At 37.5% G+C, this 13,497-nt stretch overlaps 2 protein-coding genes across 4 annotated transcripts in view; one reads left to right on the top strand and one right to left on the bottom strand.

Moving 5' to 3' along the window:
- LOC142608205 (protein SWEETIE) overlaps positions 1-1,503 on the bottom strand; it is a 67,637-nt gene extending 66,134 nt beyond the window's left edge. For 2 of the 3 annotated variants that reach the window (XM_075779936.1, XM_075779943.1), the window contains exons 1-2: positions 1,138-1,502; positions 404-611 (exon numbers count right to left, since the gene is read on the bottom strand). In XM_075779936.1, coding sequence (XP_075636051.1) covers positions 404-611; positions 1,138-1,302 — 373 coding nt within the window. In that variant the 5' untranslated portion in view covers positions 1,303-1,502. Of the gene's footprint in view, positions 1-403; positions 612-1,137 lie in introns of all 3 variants that reach the window. The other variant, XM_075779949.1, reaches the window with a different exon arrangement.
- A 2,879-nt stretch (positions 1,504-4,382) lies between these two features.
- On the top strand, positions 4,383-6,060 carry LOC142628674 (uncharacterized). Its single transcript, XM_075802722.1, has 3 exons — positions 4,383-4,592; positions 4,698-5,267; positions 5,980-6,060. Exons 1-3 carry the CDS (start codon positions 4,383-4,385, stop codon positions 6,058-6,060), a joined length of 861 nt encoding a protein of 286 aa, XP_075658837.1.
- Positions 6,061-13,497: the final 7,437 nt, after the last annotated feature.

Raw genomic sequence — 13,497 nt, 5'->3', positions numbered from 1 at the left:
GTGTATTAGGGCAGCTCCACCATCAAATCATTTTCAATAAAACCATTACTTGTGCCAAAAAAAATTTTATAGAAGAAAAAAGTAATAAATCTATTATCATGTAATCATGTTTAAAAGCCCTAATCTGATCCCGTGCAAGTGTCAATAACGACAGTGCATAATACACTTGAATTGGTCCATACATATCCACAAACCAAAAGTTTGCTTAACCAACTAAATCAATTCCAGCAGGCAGCAGTGCATCACCTTACCATGTTGATTTTGTGCAATCATCAATAGGATATCAATTATTTGTTAACAATCAAATTGAAGATACGAATCAAGTTCAAAGGAATGCATACATAAAAAAATTAAAGTATACATGTCACTATCTAACCACAAGTTTTTAGTTTCTATGACCAACCTGCAACTCTCTGAGGCTCACTTTTCTTCCCATCAGAAAGAAACCCTTGGAGACTGCTCACTCTGGAGTATATCGAAATGGGATCTCCCTTAAATATAATCATTGCCATCGCCACTGATGCCAAATGTCGAACAGGGCGTCGAGCACCAAGAATGAGTAACGAATATAGCGCATCCTCACATTTTCTTTGCCACAACAATATAGACTCCTGAAATATATAAATTCCAAACCAAAATTCAAATAAAACTAATCTCTCTTGCTCTCTCTCTTTCTCTCTCTCTCTCTCTACAAACAGAAAAAACTCAAGCAATTAATCAATTTCATCACAAACGCATGATTTCAAATTATAAAATTCCAATCCAAAATGCTAAAACTGAATTCTCAAAATCGTTTTCAGTGCCACTGTTGTACTCGATCATAATGCCAACGCTGCTCTCTCTCTCTCTCTCTCTCTCTCTCTCTCTCTCTCTCTGTGCCAAAAACTCAAGCAATTAAACAATTTCACAACAAATGCATTATCTCAAATAATACAATTCCAATCCAAAATGTTAAAAACTGAATTTTCAAAATCGGTATCAGTGCCATTGTTGTGCACAATAATAATGCTAAACCTCGAAACCCTAAAAACATTCACAAAATTAGAAACAAGGCAATTTGAGTCTGATTCTAAGGAATGCATACAGATCTGGAAAAACAACGAAAGGTTTTGAAGAAGAAAAGAGAGAGAAAGTGACCTTAGGCTCTTCGTCGATGGCGGAGATGAGATCGGAGAGGAGATCGAAGCAGAGGAGAGCGTCCGGAGGCTGCTGAGCGGCGGAGGCGACAATGGACTCCAATTGAGCAACCAGCACGCCGAACCGCGAGAGAGGCACGTTCTCTCTCACGTACTTCTTCGCCATTTCTACAACGACGAAGACGAAATACTACAGAGAGAAACAGAAATTGCTCTTTAGAAGAAGAAGATTCAAGATTCAAGATTGAGGAGAGAGCTTTGGTGTAAAAAAAATAAAAATGATAGTAGCAGAGTGTGAGAGAAATGAGCCGAGGGAAATATGGAATTGATCAGTAAGCCCCTGCCCGTCGGGTCTAAAGTCTGGCCCGGAACTTTTTCTTTTTTTTCTTTTTTTCTTTTTTTTTAACAAGATAAAATTTCTAGCTTAATCTGAGCGTATTAGTATGTGAAGCTCCCTCTTGGAGACTTGAACCCTGATCCTTGCTTTTATACTTCATAAGTATTTATATCTGTAGAGTGACCATCGTACCAAGAATATGCAGTAATTTTTTTCTTTTTTTATTTTGCAATAGAATAGTGGAGGATATTTGCAAAGTAGCAGTGTGGGGGTTGTATATAGTAAGGTAGCCAATGTTTGAAAGGATCAAGTAAAATAGCATCGAGTTTTAGAAACTCAAGATTTATATAAAACTCGAGTTTTAGAAACTTGCATTGCACTTGTTGTGCACTTGCTGAGTTGGATTAAAATGCCACATAGATCTCGAGTCTTAAAGACTCGATTTCTACAAATCAAAAACCAAGTCTGTAAGACTCGATTTGCTAAGAGAAAATCATTTTAATACTCATAGATATCGAGTATTAGAAACTCGATATTTAATTAAAATTTGCATAGAACTCGATATTTAATGCTAAACCTCTGTTGGGAAAAATTTTATAAACACAGATACACGCATCATCAAACACAAATATTTCATTTTATCAACCCTCACTCTCTCACCCATACACTCAGCCTCACTAACTCACTGCCTCACTCGCCCATAACTCTTACACCACATTACCTCTCATACCACATTGCCTCTCTCACTGCTCTTCCCTCTCATCAAATTCATATCTCAAGTAAGGATTTTTTGATTTGATTGTCATTGTAGTTGGGTATTAATTGTTGTTGGGTGTGGGTTAAAGAGTTTGACTATTTATTTTGTAGATAGTTGACATAACTTAGTTAAGATACCAATATTGTGAATTATAGAACTTTATTTTGTTAGTGTTAATTTTTTGAGTATTTATTTGCATGGCTTTTGTTATCAAAATTTTTATTCATCATTTCTAGGCTCTTACTTTTATCATGATCTTACAAGTATTTTAACTTTATTCATCATTGTTTTGGGTACAAAATGGGTAGTGAATGAATTGTAATGAATGGGTATGAAATGGATATGTAATGAAATGAGTGACTTACTCCCTTCGTGAATTGTAATAAAATGGGTATGTAATTCGTGCCCTTTGAATGTGTAATAAAATAGCTTTTTTGTATTAAGTATGAAATGGGTATGTAAATGTTATGGGTATGTAATTAGATAAAATGTTGTATACTTTTACAAGGATTTTGGCTTTTTTTTTTGTATTGGGTATGAAATGGGTAGTCTTAGCATGACGGAAAAATGATTTTGGTATGAAATGTGTAATGAAATTCGTACCTTTTGAATGAATTGAAAGTTGTACTTTGTGTAGTTTGACTAGATAAATGTTTTTTAACTAACATAGTAACTTGACTCTAACAGGTTCACAATGCCTGAACTTGATATAATTCTATACCACGGTGGTCCGCTTAAGAATGCTAATGCGAACAAGGGATTGTCATTTGAAGTGCCGAGTATAAAGTTGTATTATACTCAAATTGATCATATGTTGAAGACCCTTGATGAATTGAAGATGATAGTTATGGAAGAATTGTGTGCGAATCCTGTTGTACACAACATACAAATTACTTATCGTATGCCACATGAAGTCTTGAGGCACCGAATTAATTACAAGTTATGGCGATAGAAACAGACAAACATGTAAAGATCATGTTTGACAAGTTGGAGAGAATACCGGAAGTAAATGGTATTGAGTTGTACATACAGTTGGAGCCGCGTGCAGAAGTTGGTATTGAGGAAATCCAACAAACAACCACAAGTTTATAGGTTACAATTCCGGATGAGCAATATGAGTATTCTACACATGTAGAGGATAATGATGTTCATGCTGAAGATGATGATGATGACATGTATGATGATGATGACATGTATGATGATGATGATAATGACGACAATGATAATGATGACTATTGCCATTAACGGTAAAGATGAGTTTGAAGAGATGATTGAAAGAGAGGACTTTGAGGACCTTGAAAGGGACATTGATGACGATGAGACATTGGACGGTAGTCAACCTGATGTAGACAATGTTATTAGTGTCCAAAACATTACGAACACAATCCCTGCCTACACACCTCCTGCCTTGTCATTTTCTGCAAATACTTGGGAAAATATGGTTGATCCTTCACATATTAAGATACCATTTGTGTTTACTTGGAGTGAGGGGATGAATTTGTGTAAAGGGTTGACTTTTGCCAATAAAGTGAAGGTGCAGCGTGCATTAACAATTTGTGCCCTCAAGGAAAATAAACATTTTATGATCAGTAAGTCGACGAAGAAAAAACTTTTTGCGAAATGCGTGGATGAGTCATGCAAGTGGTATGTCTGCACAGTCATGAAGCCCAATCTTCACGGACTATGGATGGTCACCGTGTATGTGGGTCCTCACACGTGTATACCGATTGGGGTGCGAAATAATGGTAGAATGATGACTTGTAATTTTATTGCATCAGACATCCTTAAGAAGTTATGTGAGGATCACACTACCCCAATTAAGTATCTCAGATCTATGATAGAGTCAAAATATGAGGGTCATAAGCCTTCTTACTACAAGGTATAGGATGCGAAACAAAAGACAATTGCGAAGTTGTTTGGGAATTGGGAAGAGTCTTACTAAAGGTTGCAAAAGTTGCTAATGGCATATATTGATCAGGATCCGACTAGGTGTTCTTTCGTACCACAGCCACCGGTGAAGATGACACTGTATTGTTGCATTATGTGTTTTGGTCTTTCGGTCCATGCATTGATGGATTCAAATATTGCAAGTCGATTATCAGTATTGATGGGACCCATCTGTATGGTAAGTATCAGGGAAAGTTGTTAGTCAATGGCAACCGACACTAACAAGGTATTCCCTCTTGCAATTGCTGTTGTGGATTGTGAGTCAAGGTTCAGTTGGAGGTGGTTTTTACAATGCCTCAGAGATACGATTGGCCACGTGATACCTGACGAAGGAATTTGCATAATTTCTAACCGACATCTGGGTATCAAAAACGCCATTGCAAACTGGCCTAGAAGGGATGATGAAAGAACACAGGTATATCATAGATATTGTCTTCGACATGTTGCTAGCAACTTCAACATACATTTTCAGAACTCGACTCTAAAGTCAGTGGCGTTGAAAGTGGGATATGCTACTCAGGTAGTTAAATTTGATACCATAAAGGAGTCCATTAAGCAGGTGAAAATTGAGGCCATTAGGAATAAGAAGAAGGTGACGGGGAAGGATGACAAGGAAAAAAATCAAGATTATCTTCCATACACATACCTAATGAACGAGTCTGTGGATATGTGGACCCAATCACATGATGGTGGGAGACGTTTTGGGGCAATGACAACCAATATATCAGAGTGCTTCAATGGTGTATTGAAAGGTGCACGAGGCCTTCCTATTGCCGCAATGGTTGAGTTCACTTGGTCTAAACTTGTTGAATATTTCCACAACCCGCACAGGGAGTATACTTATGATTTGTTGGAGGGTAAGAAATGGAGTACATATGTCTTTTCCACGTGGTCAGAAAATAGGCGTAAATCTGAGAAGCAGTATCTCAAGGCATTTAGCAATGAACATAGAGTATATCAAGTAGTTACTTCATTCAACATGTATAGCACTAGAGGGGGAAACCACAATTATGAAGTTCGTTTACTGGAAAGAACATGCAATTGTGGGAAATGGCAAAACATTTCCATCCTGTGTTCACATGCAATTAAAGTATGTGATGCGCTTCAGATTGATTTGACCACATATATTCACCCATGTTATAGTTTGGATTATGTCTTTCACACTTACTCATATGCATTTGTGGTTCCTAAGTCACAGTCATTGTGAAGGGATCCCATGGGGCCAAAGTGGTTGCCTAATCCAGCATTGTTGAAGGCCAAAGGTCGACCAGTGAAGTCAAGAATAAGGAATGAGATGGATGGAGTGAGGAATAAGGATCAAGAACCGGGATGGCGGAGGGAGGACGTAGATTTGATAGAGAGTCAACCCAAGCAGACATGTGGATTGTGTCGTGCTTCCGGGCATTACCGCAGAAAATGTTCGCAGTCCTGTGGTGCTTCCACAAGCAGTCATGTTCCAAACTAGGTAGGTGACAGATGGCAAAAAGTTCTAGATCGGGTTGTTCGTTCTATGTTTACCTAATGTTTACTGTCTTGTCTCCTAACGTGATTAGTCTACGTTTTTCAGTCATGCTTTCATGGACAACGTTTTTGTTGTGTGGACCGTCGATCTTAGGAAAAGTGATTACGTTGTATCGGCACAATTAACTTTTTGGTTTTTGTTGAATGTACTTGTAATCGTCTATTCCATGTACCTCTATAAAGATTGTGATTTGAGTAATATGGTTAGAATTGCAAATTAAGTGTGGTTGGACATGTTTAGAATGTTGATATATTGAGAATGCCTTTTATTGTGATTTAAGGGCATTTACATTGTAAAACTATGTTTATGCAAAAAGCGTAACAATTTCTATAGTTTGGTGCCTATTGAGAACGCCTTTTGATGTAATTTAAGTGCATTTACATTCTCAACTTCTCTGCCTCTCAATGAGTGTTTGTGGATTACATTCTCAGCTTCTCTATCTCTGTTTCTTAGAAGGTGTGTGCACACATTTCAGTTTCTGGTTTGCCTACATGTTTAGGGAAAAACAAATTTCCCAGTAAAACTCGAGTTTCATAGACTTGAGTTCCACCAGTGTGAACACTCTAAAAATAGAGCATGCTCTCTGCCAGAAACAGAGCATGCTTGCTTTCTGGGGGAAAAATTTCTCAATAAAACTCGAGTTTCAAAGACTCGAGTTTCACTCAGCATTGTTTGTGAGATATCACCACAAAAAGCTGTTTGACAAAAAAGAAGTTACTTCATGTTTGACAAGTATGTATAAAACTTACAGTTGCTGTAAGGAAGTCAACATTCCAAGCTGCATGGGTAATGTTCCATTGAAATTGTTTGAGCTAAAACTTCTGTAACATATGAGAAACTTTTACAATTAATGTAAGTTCTAATAAATGGATTCGGAAAAGGGCTAACAAAACGAAATCATAAATAAAGGGAAAAAAGAAAAACTAAAAAGGCCTATGAAAACTGCATATATGTACATACAGGGAAATCAACTTGTTTAAATTGCCAAGCTCTGGAGGCACTGGACCTGTCATATTGTTTATGCCTAGGCTATTGTTCAATCATTTAGCATAAATAAAAAATATTAATAAACCTAAAATAATAAGAACAGTTGTAAATTGATACAAATAAGAAGTTTAGCAGCTACAGGTATAGCATCTTTGATAGTTGTCTAATTTCAGCTGGTAAGGGCCCACTCAGTACATTTCAGGTGTTGCATCTTTTTCAAGATTCACCAATTTTGCGTTTTTTAACCCTTGTGTAATGTTTGGGCACGGGGGGAGGAGGCTGCAGGGCATCATCCTTAGGCTCATTATCGTGCTGCAAAGACATTAGATGCATACAATTAATATTCGGTGTAATGATAAGAATAAAGTGAATTGCAAAATATATCATTACATTGTAAGCAATGTTATCATACCATAGAGCTGCCTTTGTGTCCTATTTTGTGTCCACCAATCTCACAAGTGGATGCTTTTCTAGCACATTGCGGTCTACTTCGTAGGGGTAAAGGCTGATAAAAGGGATGCTCGTCCGGTACATCAGTGTCAATCCCAACCGAAGGTCCTAGATGGTTGGATGAGGATGACGTAGGTGGGTAATGATGCTTTGTATAGCCAGGAGTGGGGATCATTGTCATGGGCAAAGTGGGTGCACTAGAGCTGGTGGGTGGGTATGAGGGTGTCTCAGGGTGCATAGGAGGGGTCATATGAAAATCAATACCAAGATCAAAACTAGGCTGCGAAGGTGGGGTGGGTGAAGGGACCTCAGGCTGAGGAGATGCATCTATCATGGGTGGAAGGACCTCAGACTGAAGAGATGCATCTGGGATGGGTGGAGGGACCTCAAGCTAAGGAGATGCGTGCGGGATGGGTGCAGGTACCTCAAGACTATTTACAACCCGAGGGGTTGTTGCATGCCGACCACGGCCCCTAGCTGCACTTGTGCTTGGGCTTGCTGTAGCACGCCAACCACGGCCCCTAGTTGCACTTGTGCTTAGGCTTGTAATAGCAAGCCGACCATAGCTCGGTGTACTTAGGGGTGCTGCACTTGTGCTTAGGGTTGCAACAGTTGCTGATTCAGTCTCATGCCCATTGTTTGCCTACCCATTTGCTGCAGGACCACCATAGCATTTAGGACGTGCCAGATGTGGTTGTGTCCTGGGCTGCCTTCAAGAAGCATCTCCAACAACGCATTATGGCTTTCAATCTAAAACAGAGAAACGACCAGTACAATCAAATTTGAGACATTTATGTATCAATTACATCATGGATAATATAGTATTTATTAATTGCTAACATTGTCTGTCTTTACCATGCTAGCCCCTAAACATACTAGCCAAAGAGACACCTTTAGGAAGAAGACAGAGAACTAAACACCAAGGAAATAAAAACAACTTCTATAAAGAATGAACTTTAGTTACTGAGAGTTGCAAAACAAGGACAAAAGTCCACTAAAAAATACATGCACAAAAAAAAGAACTCGTATCTTCAAAAGTAACATGCAACATACTTTTCAATCCACTTGCATAGGCATGGTAAAATTTGTTGGGTAAATTACATTTTAAAGCCTATACTTATAATAAGGATGATTTGAAATTAAATCTTATAGGTTCAAAATCTTTGAATTAAATCAAGAAGTTTAATACTGTTATAAATTAAATATTATATTATCATTACTTTTAAATCGAATTATGAACTTTTAAAAGTGTATCAATTGATACTTATATTAGTTTCAAGTTGAATTCTGGACTTCTAGAGTCACATCATCAAATGAAATCCTGAACTTGTCACGGTTAACAATCTTTGTTTGCAGTAATTTTGTAATTGTAATAAATCTATGAAAATAGCTTTACTGATTTAAGAAAATGAAAAAAAATAAAAGAAAAACCAGGGTATATTCTACAAAAAAATTCCATATTCAAATACTCAACTGACAATTAGAACTTTGAGATTAATATCTACTCAAATACTCAACTAAGAACTAAAAGTTTTATTAGAATGCTATATGTAATAGAAAGTCTTTTAATTGGATGTCAGTTAGATCAAACCAAATTTGCTGAAGAAAGAAATCAATTGATTTTACGTTCATACATGTACAGAAGAAAAAACAAAGCAGGCAATAACATCTAATTAGAACACATTACCATTATATGTAATTTAGCGCTGTCTTGGTCGACATACTTTCGAGTGACCAGATGGTACCAGCGGTAATAGGCATGATTGCGGGGCATCTCACCCATCTGAGGAGGTGCATGGCAAAGTTGTTGTTGTCTCATACCCCATGAGAGGATATACAGTGCATGCTCCTCCCTCCAATTTTTTTCCACCTTCCCACGCAAGTCTATTCCATGCAGTCTATCATCGTACACAACATGGTCGGGCTGCTCCTACGCCAACCCAAACTGTCGAAGGACAAGGTCTGGGTGGTGTGTCTCTACTATGCAAAAACACACAAGTGGCACCCTTGCTGTCCACATATCCTTCCCTGCAACGCAGAAGGCAGGAAGGTGGCTTAAATTTGCCTCATATGGTTGCCACATAATCTACAACAGAAACAAAAAACAATTATCATAGCATCTTAAAATGTGCAACAAGGGAGAATACATAGATAAAGGGAAGAAGAAAAATTAAAACAGAAGATATGTTAAAGCAATAATTTTAACATATTCTTAAGGAAAATTATACATACGGATCCAATCTTTAGACAAGAAAAAACAAAGAAATGAAACATCAGTGAAGTCAATTAAATACATATGATGAAACTGTTTAGTATTTACTTCAAAAGAACCCCCAACATGTTTATCCTAAAACCCTGTTTCTCATTGAGCTTTTGTGGGTACTAATAATGTAAATGTGGTCTAGTTTTAGTGGCTCAGCCATTGGCACAAAATCCTATACATAGAGGTTCTTTTGCAAAGGCAATTACATAGGAACTTTATTACCTAAAATTGACATGAAGGGGGAGGGTCCCTTCTAGCATTGCCAAAGGATGACAGGCACTAATGAGACAACAGGTACTTTCCAATAACTGCAAAGCTTGATCATGGCCTAAAACTTAAGTAGACACCCTAGGCTCTCAACTACTGAACATGTGATAATAATCTTTATTCAGCATAACCAAACAGAATTTTTGTATATTATTACTTGGTCCGGCTGCATTCTAACTAATTGCTCGCGATAGTGGATTAACGCCATGCCAGATGGCCAACTCTTCGAGTTTGGCACTTGCACCCATCTACAGTTACGAGCAAATAATAGAAGATAAGATAATACCACTTAGTTACTAAGAAGAGTACATTGCATAACATACTGAATATCAGGAAAATACTTAAATGCAAGTGGAGCTTTTGGCCATGGGGCATAATCACATCCAGGTGGGGGCTCTATCCTCGGGCACAAGAATGGCAACCTCGCCCATGCCCGATATTGGACCAATTGCAACGCCCCACCAATCTGCGTTGTCTCTTTATGACTTGCCCAGCACAACTCTCTGTACAACCATGCAAGGTAACCACTACCCCAACCATACTGTGGCGGATCACGAAGGTTCCGCAAGAACTCCAAGTGCATCAAATGCACCCTATCTCCTGACTTGTCCATGAAAAGCTTACCCCTTAGTAGCGCTAACATATAGCACCAAGCATACTCATGTATCTGAATCTCCGTTGCATCATGAGGCAGTGGCTCTGCAATGCACTCAACAAGGCGGCAAATGAGAATTCTTTGCCCTACCAAAGTTTTGTTGTCATTCTCCGGAACTCCAAAACCAAGCAACTCCACTCAGAATTGCCTCCAATTCTCCACAGCAGTCGGCCCAACCAAGACCTCACCATCTATAGGAAGTCCAAAAATGACCTTCACATCTTGTAAGGTGATTGACATCTCACCATGTGGAAGATGGAACGTATGAGTCTCCGGCCGCCATCGCTCAACTAGGGTCGTTATTAGGCAATGATCTATCTCTCTAGAAGGGGCCCTAAATAATCCTTCTAGCCCAACCAACTTGATAATGTCTATCACCCGATTATCTTGCATCGATATGTGTTCCATCTCCTTAGAGCGACCACGGCACTGAAGTAGGCCCGGGTCCTGCAAAATCGATAAAAATTATAGCGGTTGTTAGAATTAGATATATAACTTTGAAAGAACTTGCTAAAAGTGAAACTCGCTTTGTAAAAAATAAAGTGGTTGTTAGAACTAGATATTTCACCTCGCCATTCCAAATAATTTCTGATCAATGATTTGTTTGTTGTGTCAGCAATGAAGTCATTTCTGGACTAGGGCGCATGATCTCTGGATCCTCACGATCCGAGGCTCCATATTGCAAAGAGTGCTACTGTGAGATCATATATAGTGGCAGACATACATTAGTTGGTGTGAGAGTCATCACAAATCAGACATTACCACAACACACAATGATTTCACATGAAGATATAAAAAATAGTTCACTGCATAAAAAATTTGAAATATTACAGCTAAACCACCTCTAAATGCAAAATCAGTGACTGAAGCCCATATGGAATTATGAAATATCATTATCATCAAAGAATGGATAAGAATAACAAATATTGTTACTATTTATGAGATATTCCTTGTTATTGGTTATTAAAATATATAGAGTAGTAAAAACTTCACATTAAGATTATGAAATTTGGTTAAATCAAAATTACAGTAAAAACAATATACAAATGTTAATTTGGTTGTTAAATTATGGAATAGAATAGTTAGAAAAGTTATGTTCAGAAGAGAATATTAGAGAATATGTAAATTAGTGGTTGAACTGAACTTACGAAGAGAAGAGATTGTTGGAGATTAATATCCAATTACCAATTGTTAGGTGGTTGAACATGAAGAGAAAAAAACTTGTTAAAAAACAAGAGTTGGGGGGCTTTAGTATTGGTTCCTTGTTCCTACTGCCCACCAGTTAACTAAACCTACTATGACTACTCAGTCTGAACATTAATTTTTCCCTAATATATGGCATGAATATAATAAAATTTATTGGGATGATAGATTTTTGGACGTCGTCGATGGGATGGGATCCAATAATCAAATTAATGTGAAGTTTTCTTTCCAAAGACTCTAATATCCATGCATTAATGAAAGGCCAAACTTTGGCCGGTTTTGTTGAAGGAGGTTTTGGAAATATTCTATTCCTAGGATATGAATGAGTCTAGTAATTAAATGGGGATAGCCATTTGAATAAGCACGAAGCACAGCATACATGCAAAGTTCTAAATCGCGAACATTGACATTTAGGCTAAAATATGATTCCAAAATCCTACTTCTGAATTTTTGAAACAATGCAATGTATGAGCTAAAAAAAGCCCAAATTTCAAACTAGATTAAATGTCAATTCAACTACAAAAATTCAAATTTACATTCAATAAATGCAGAATTAGAAAATTATAAAATAAAAGCAATAATTAAAAAAAAATCAAACTAGATTAAATATCAATGTAATCCAGATAATTCGAATGCTCAATTTGTTAAAAAAAATCATTTATTTCCAAACAACCAAACAGAATAATATACATTCTTCACTGAAATGACGAATGATCATTTCCTACCTAAAACCTCAATTTTTTTTTCTCGGAAACCAAACATGAATCACCAAAACTCAAAATCATGAAATTTCAAAATCTAAAATTGGAGAAAGAGAGAGAGAGGAATCTAAGAAGCAAAAACGACAACTTGAGTAGAGAGAGAGTACCTTCAACACAGTGGGTCAATGGGAGCAGTGGGGAAAGAAAGAATAGTAACCTTCTGGTTCTGGGAATGGCTCAGTGGGTTTAGGTTTGGGGCACTTGGGTGCGCTCTTGAGGACTGGAATCGGAGGCAGAACTGGCGAAGAAAAAGAAAAAGAAGAAGAAGAAGAAGAAGAAGAATTAGTGGACTTGAAGACAATGAGAGGAGCATCTCCGTTAAAGTAACTGATTTGGGTGTCTGAGGAGTTTGGGTCTGAAAGCTTGAGAGTGAGAGTGTCTGAGAGTGAGTGTATGAAAGCAAGAGTGACGAGTGAGGCTAGATTTTAGGGTTTAAGTGGTCAAAAACGTGTTTCTGAAACTTGGTTTTAGTAAAAACGTGGATTAGAAATCGAGTTTTATGAACTCGATATCCACATGGAAAACTTGGTCCACGTCATTTTATGAAAAACATACAAAATTGAGTATTAAAAACTCGAGTTTTAGATAGATCTCGAGTTTTAGAAACTCGAGATGTTAGTTTCCAACATACTTTCAAAACCGGGCAACTAACGAAATTGATAGCATAGTAAGGTTATTTGGAAAAAAAAAAATCTAGAATAGTGCATGGAGCACTCTTCTGGCTTTTTTTTTTTCTTTTTCTTTTTTTCAAATAATAATTTGATAGTTTTTTTGTTAGGAAATAATTTGATAGTTATTTTGTCACTATGACGTGGGCTTGTAACCATGGGGGCATTACGCTGTTTGGGAGGGATTGGGCTTTGGAGTTCGTAATTACCTCGTAGGCCCAAAGATCAGGGGGTGTAACCGCTCATCGTGGGCTTCTGCCGCACCCCAAGTGCAATGTTGTAGTGTGTATATTGGAGTGGGGCGCATAGAAGAAGATATTCCTCTGTGAACAGTCACCCATTCCCAATTGTTTCGAAGTGGGAGGCATCGATCTTGTTAGCTTATCAGAGCAACAAGGGTCCTTTGGTGGCACACCAAGTCAAAAAAAAAAAAATATTTGAAATAGAGAGTGTATATTTCATAGCTATGATTTAATGCTGAGTAAATGCAGATCTAAATTGTGTCAACTCATTAATAGAATTGTATGCAGCTAGTGCAAAAATC

Source organism: Castanea sativa, chromosome 1 (genome assembly GCF_040712315.1).
Source record: "Castanea sativa cultivar Marrone di Chiusa Pesio chromosome 1, ASM4071231v1".
In the NCBI taxonomy this organism is placed as follows: Eukaryota; Viridiplantae; Streptophyta; class Magnoliopsida; order Fagales; family Fagaceae; genus Castanea; species Castanea sativa.
Note: the sequence above shows the minus strand (reverse complement) of the source record. Positions and strands in the feature narration are given on the sequence as shown.

Coding starts and splice junctions, on each gene's coding strand:
- LOC142628674 (XM_075802722.1), top strand. CDS start 4,383: ATGGCAACCGACACTAACAAGGTATTCCCTCTTGCAATTGCTGTTGTG. Junction 4,593..4,697: donor GGGATGATGAAAGAACACAG/GTATATCATAGA, acceptor TATGCTACTCAG/GTAGTTAAATTTGATACCAT. Junction 5,268..5,979: donor TGTGTTCACATGCAATTAAA/GTATGTGATGCG, acceptor TTGTGATTTAAG/GGCATTTACATTGTAAAACT.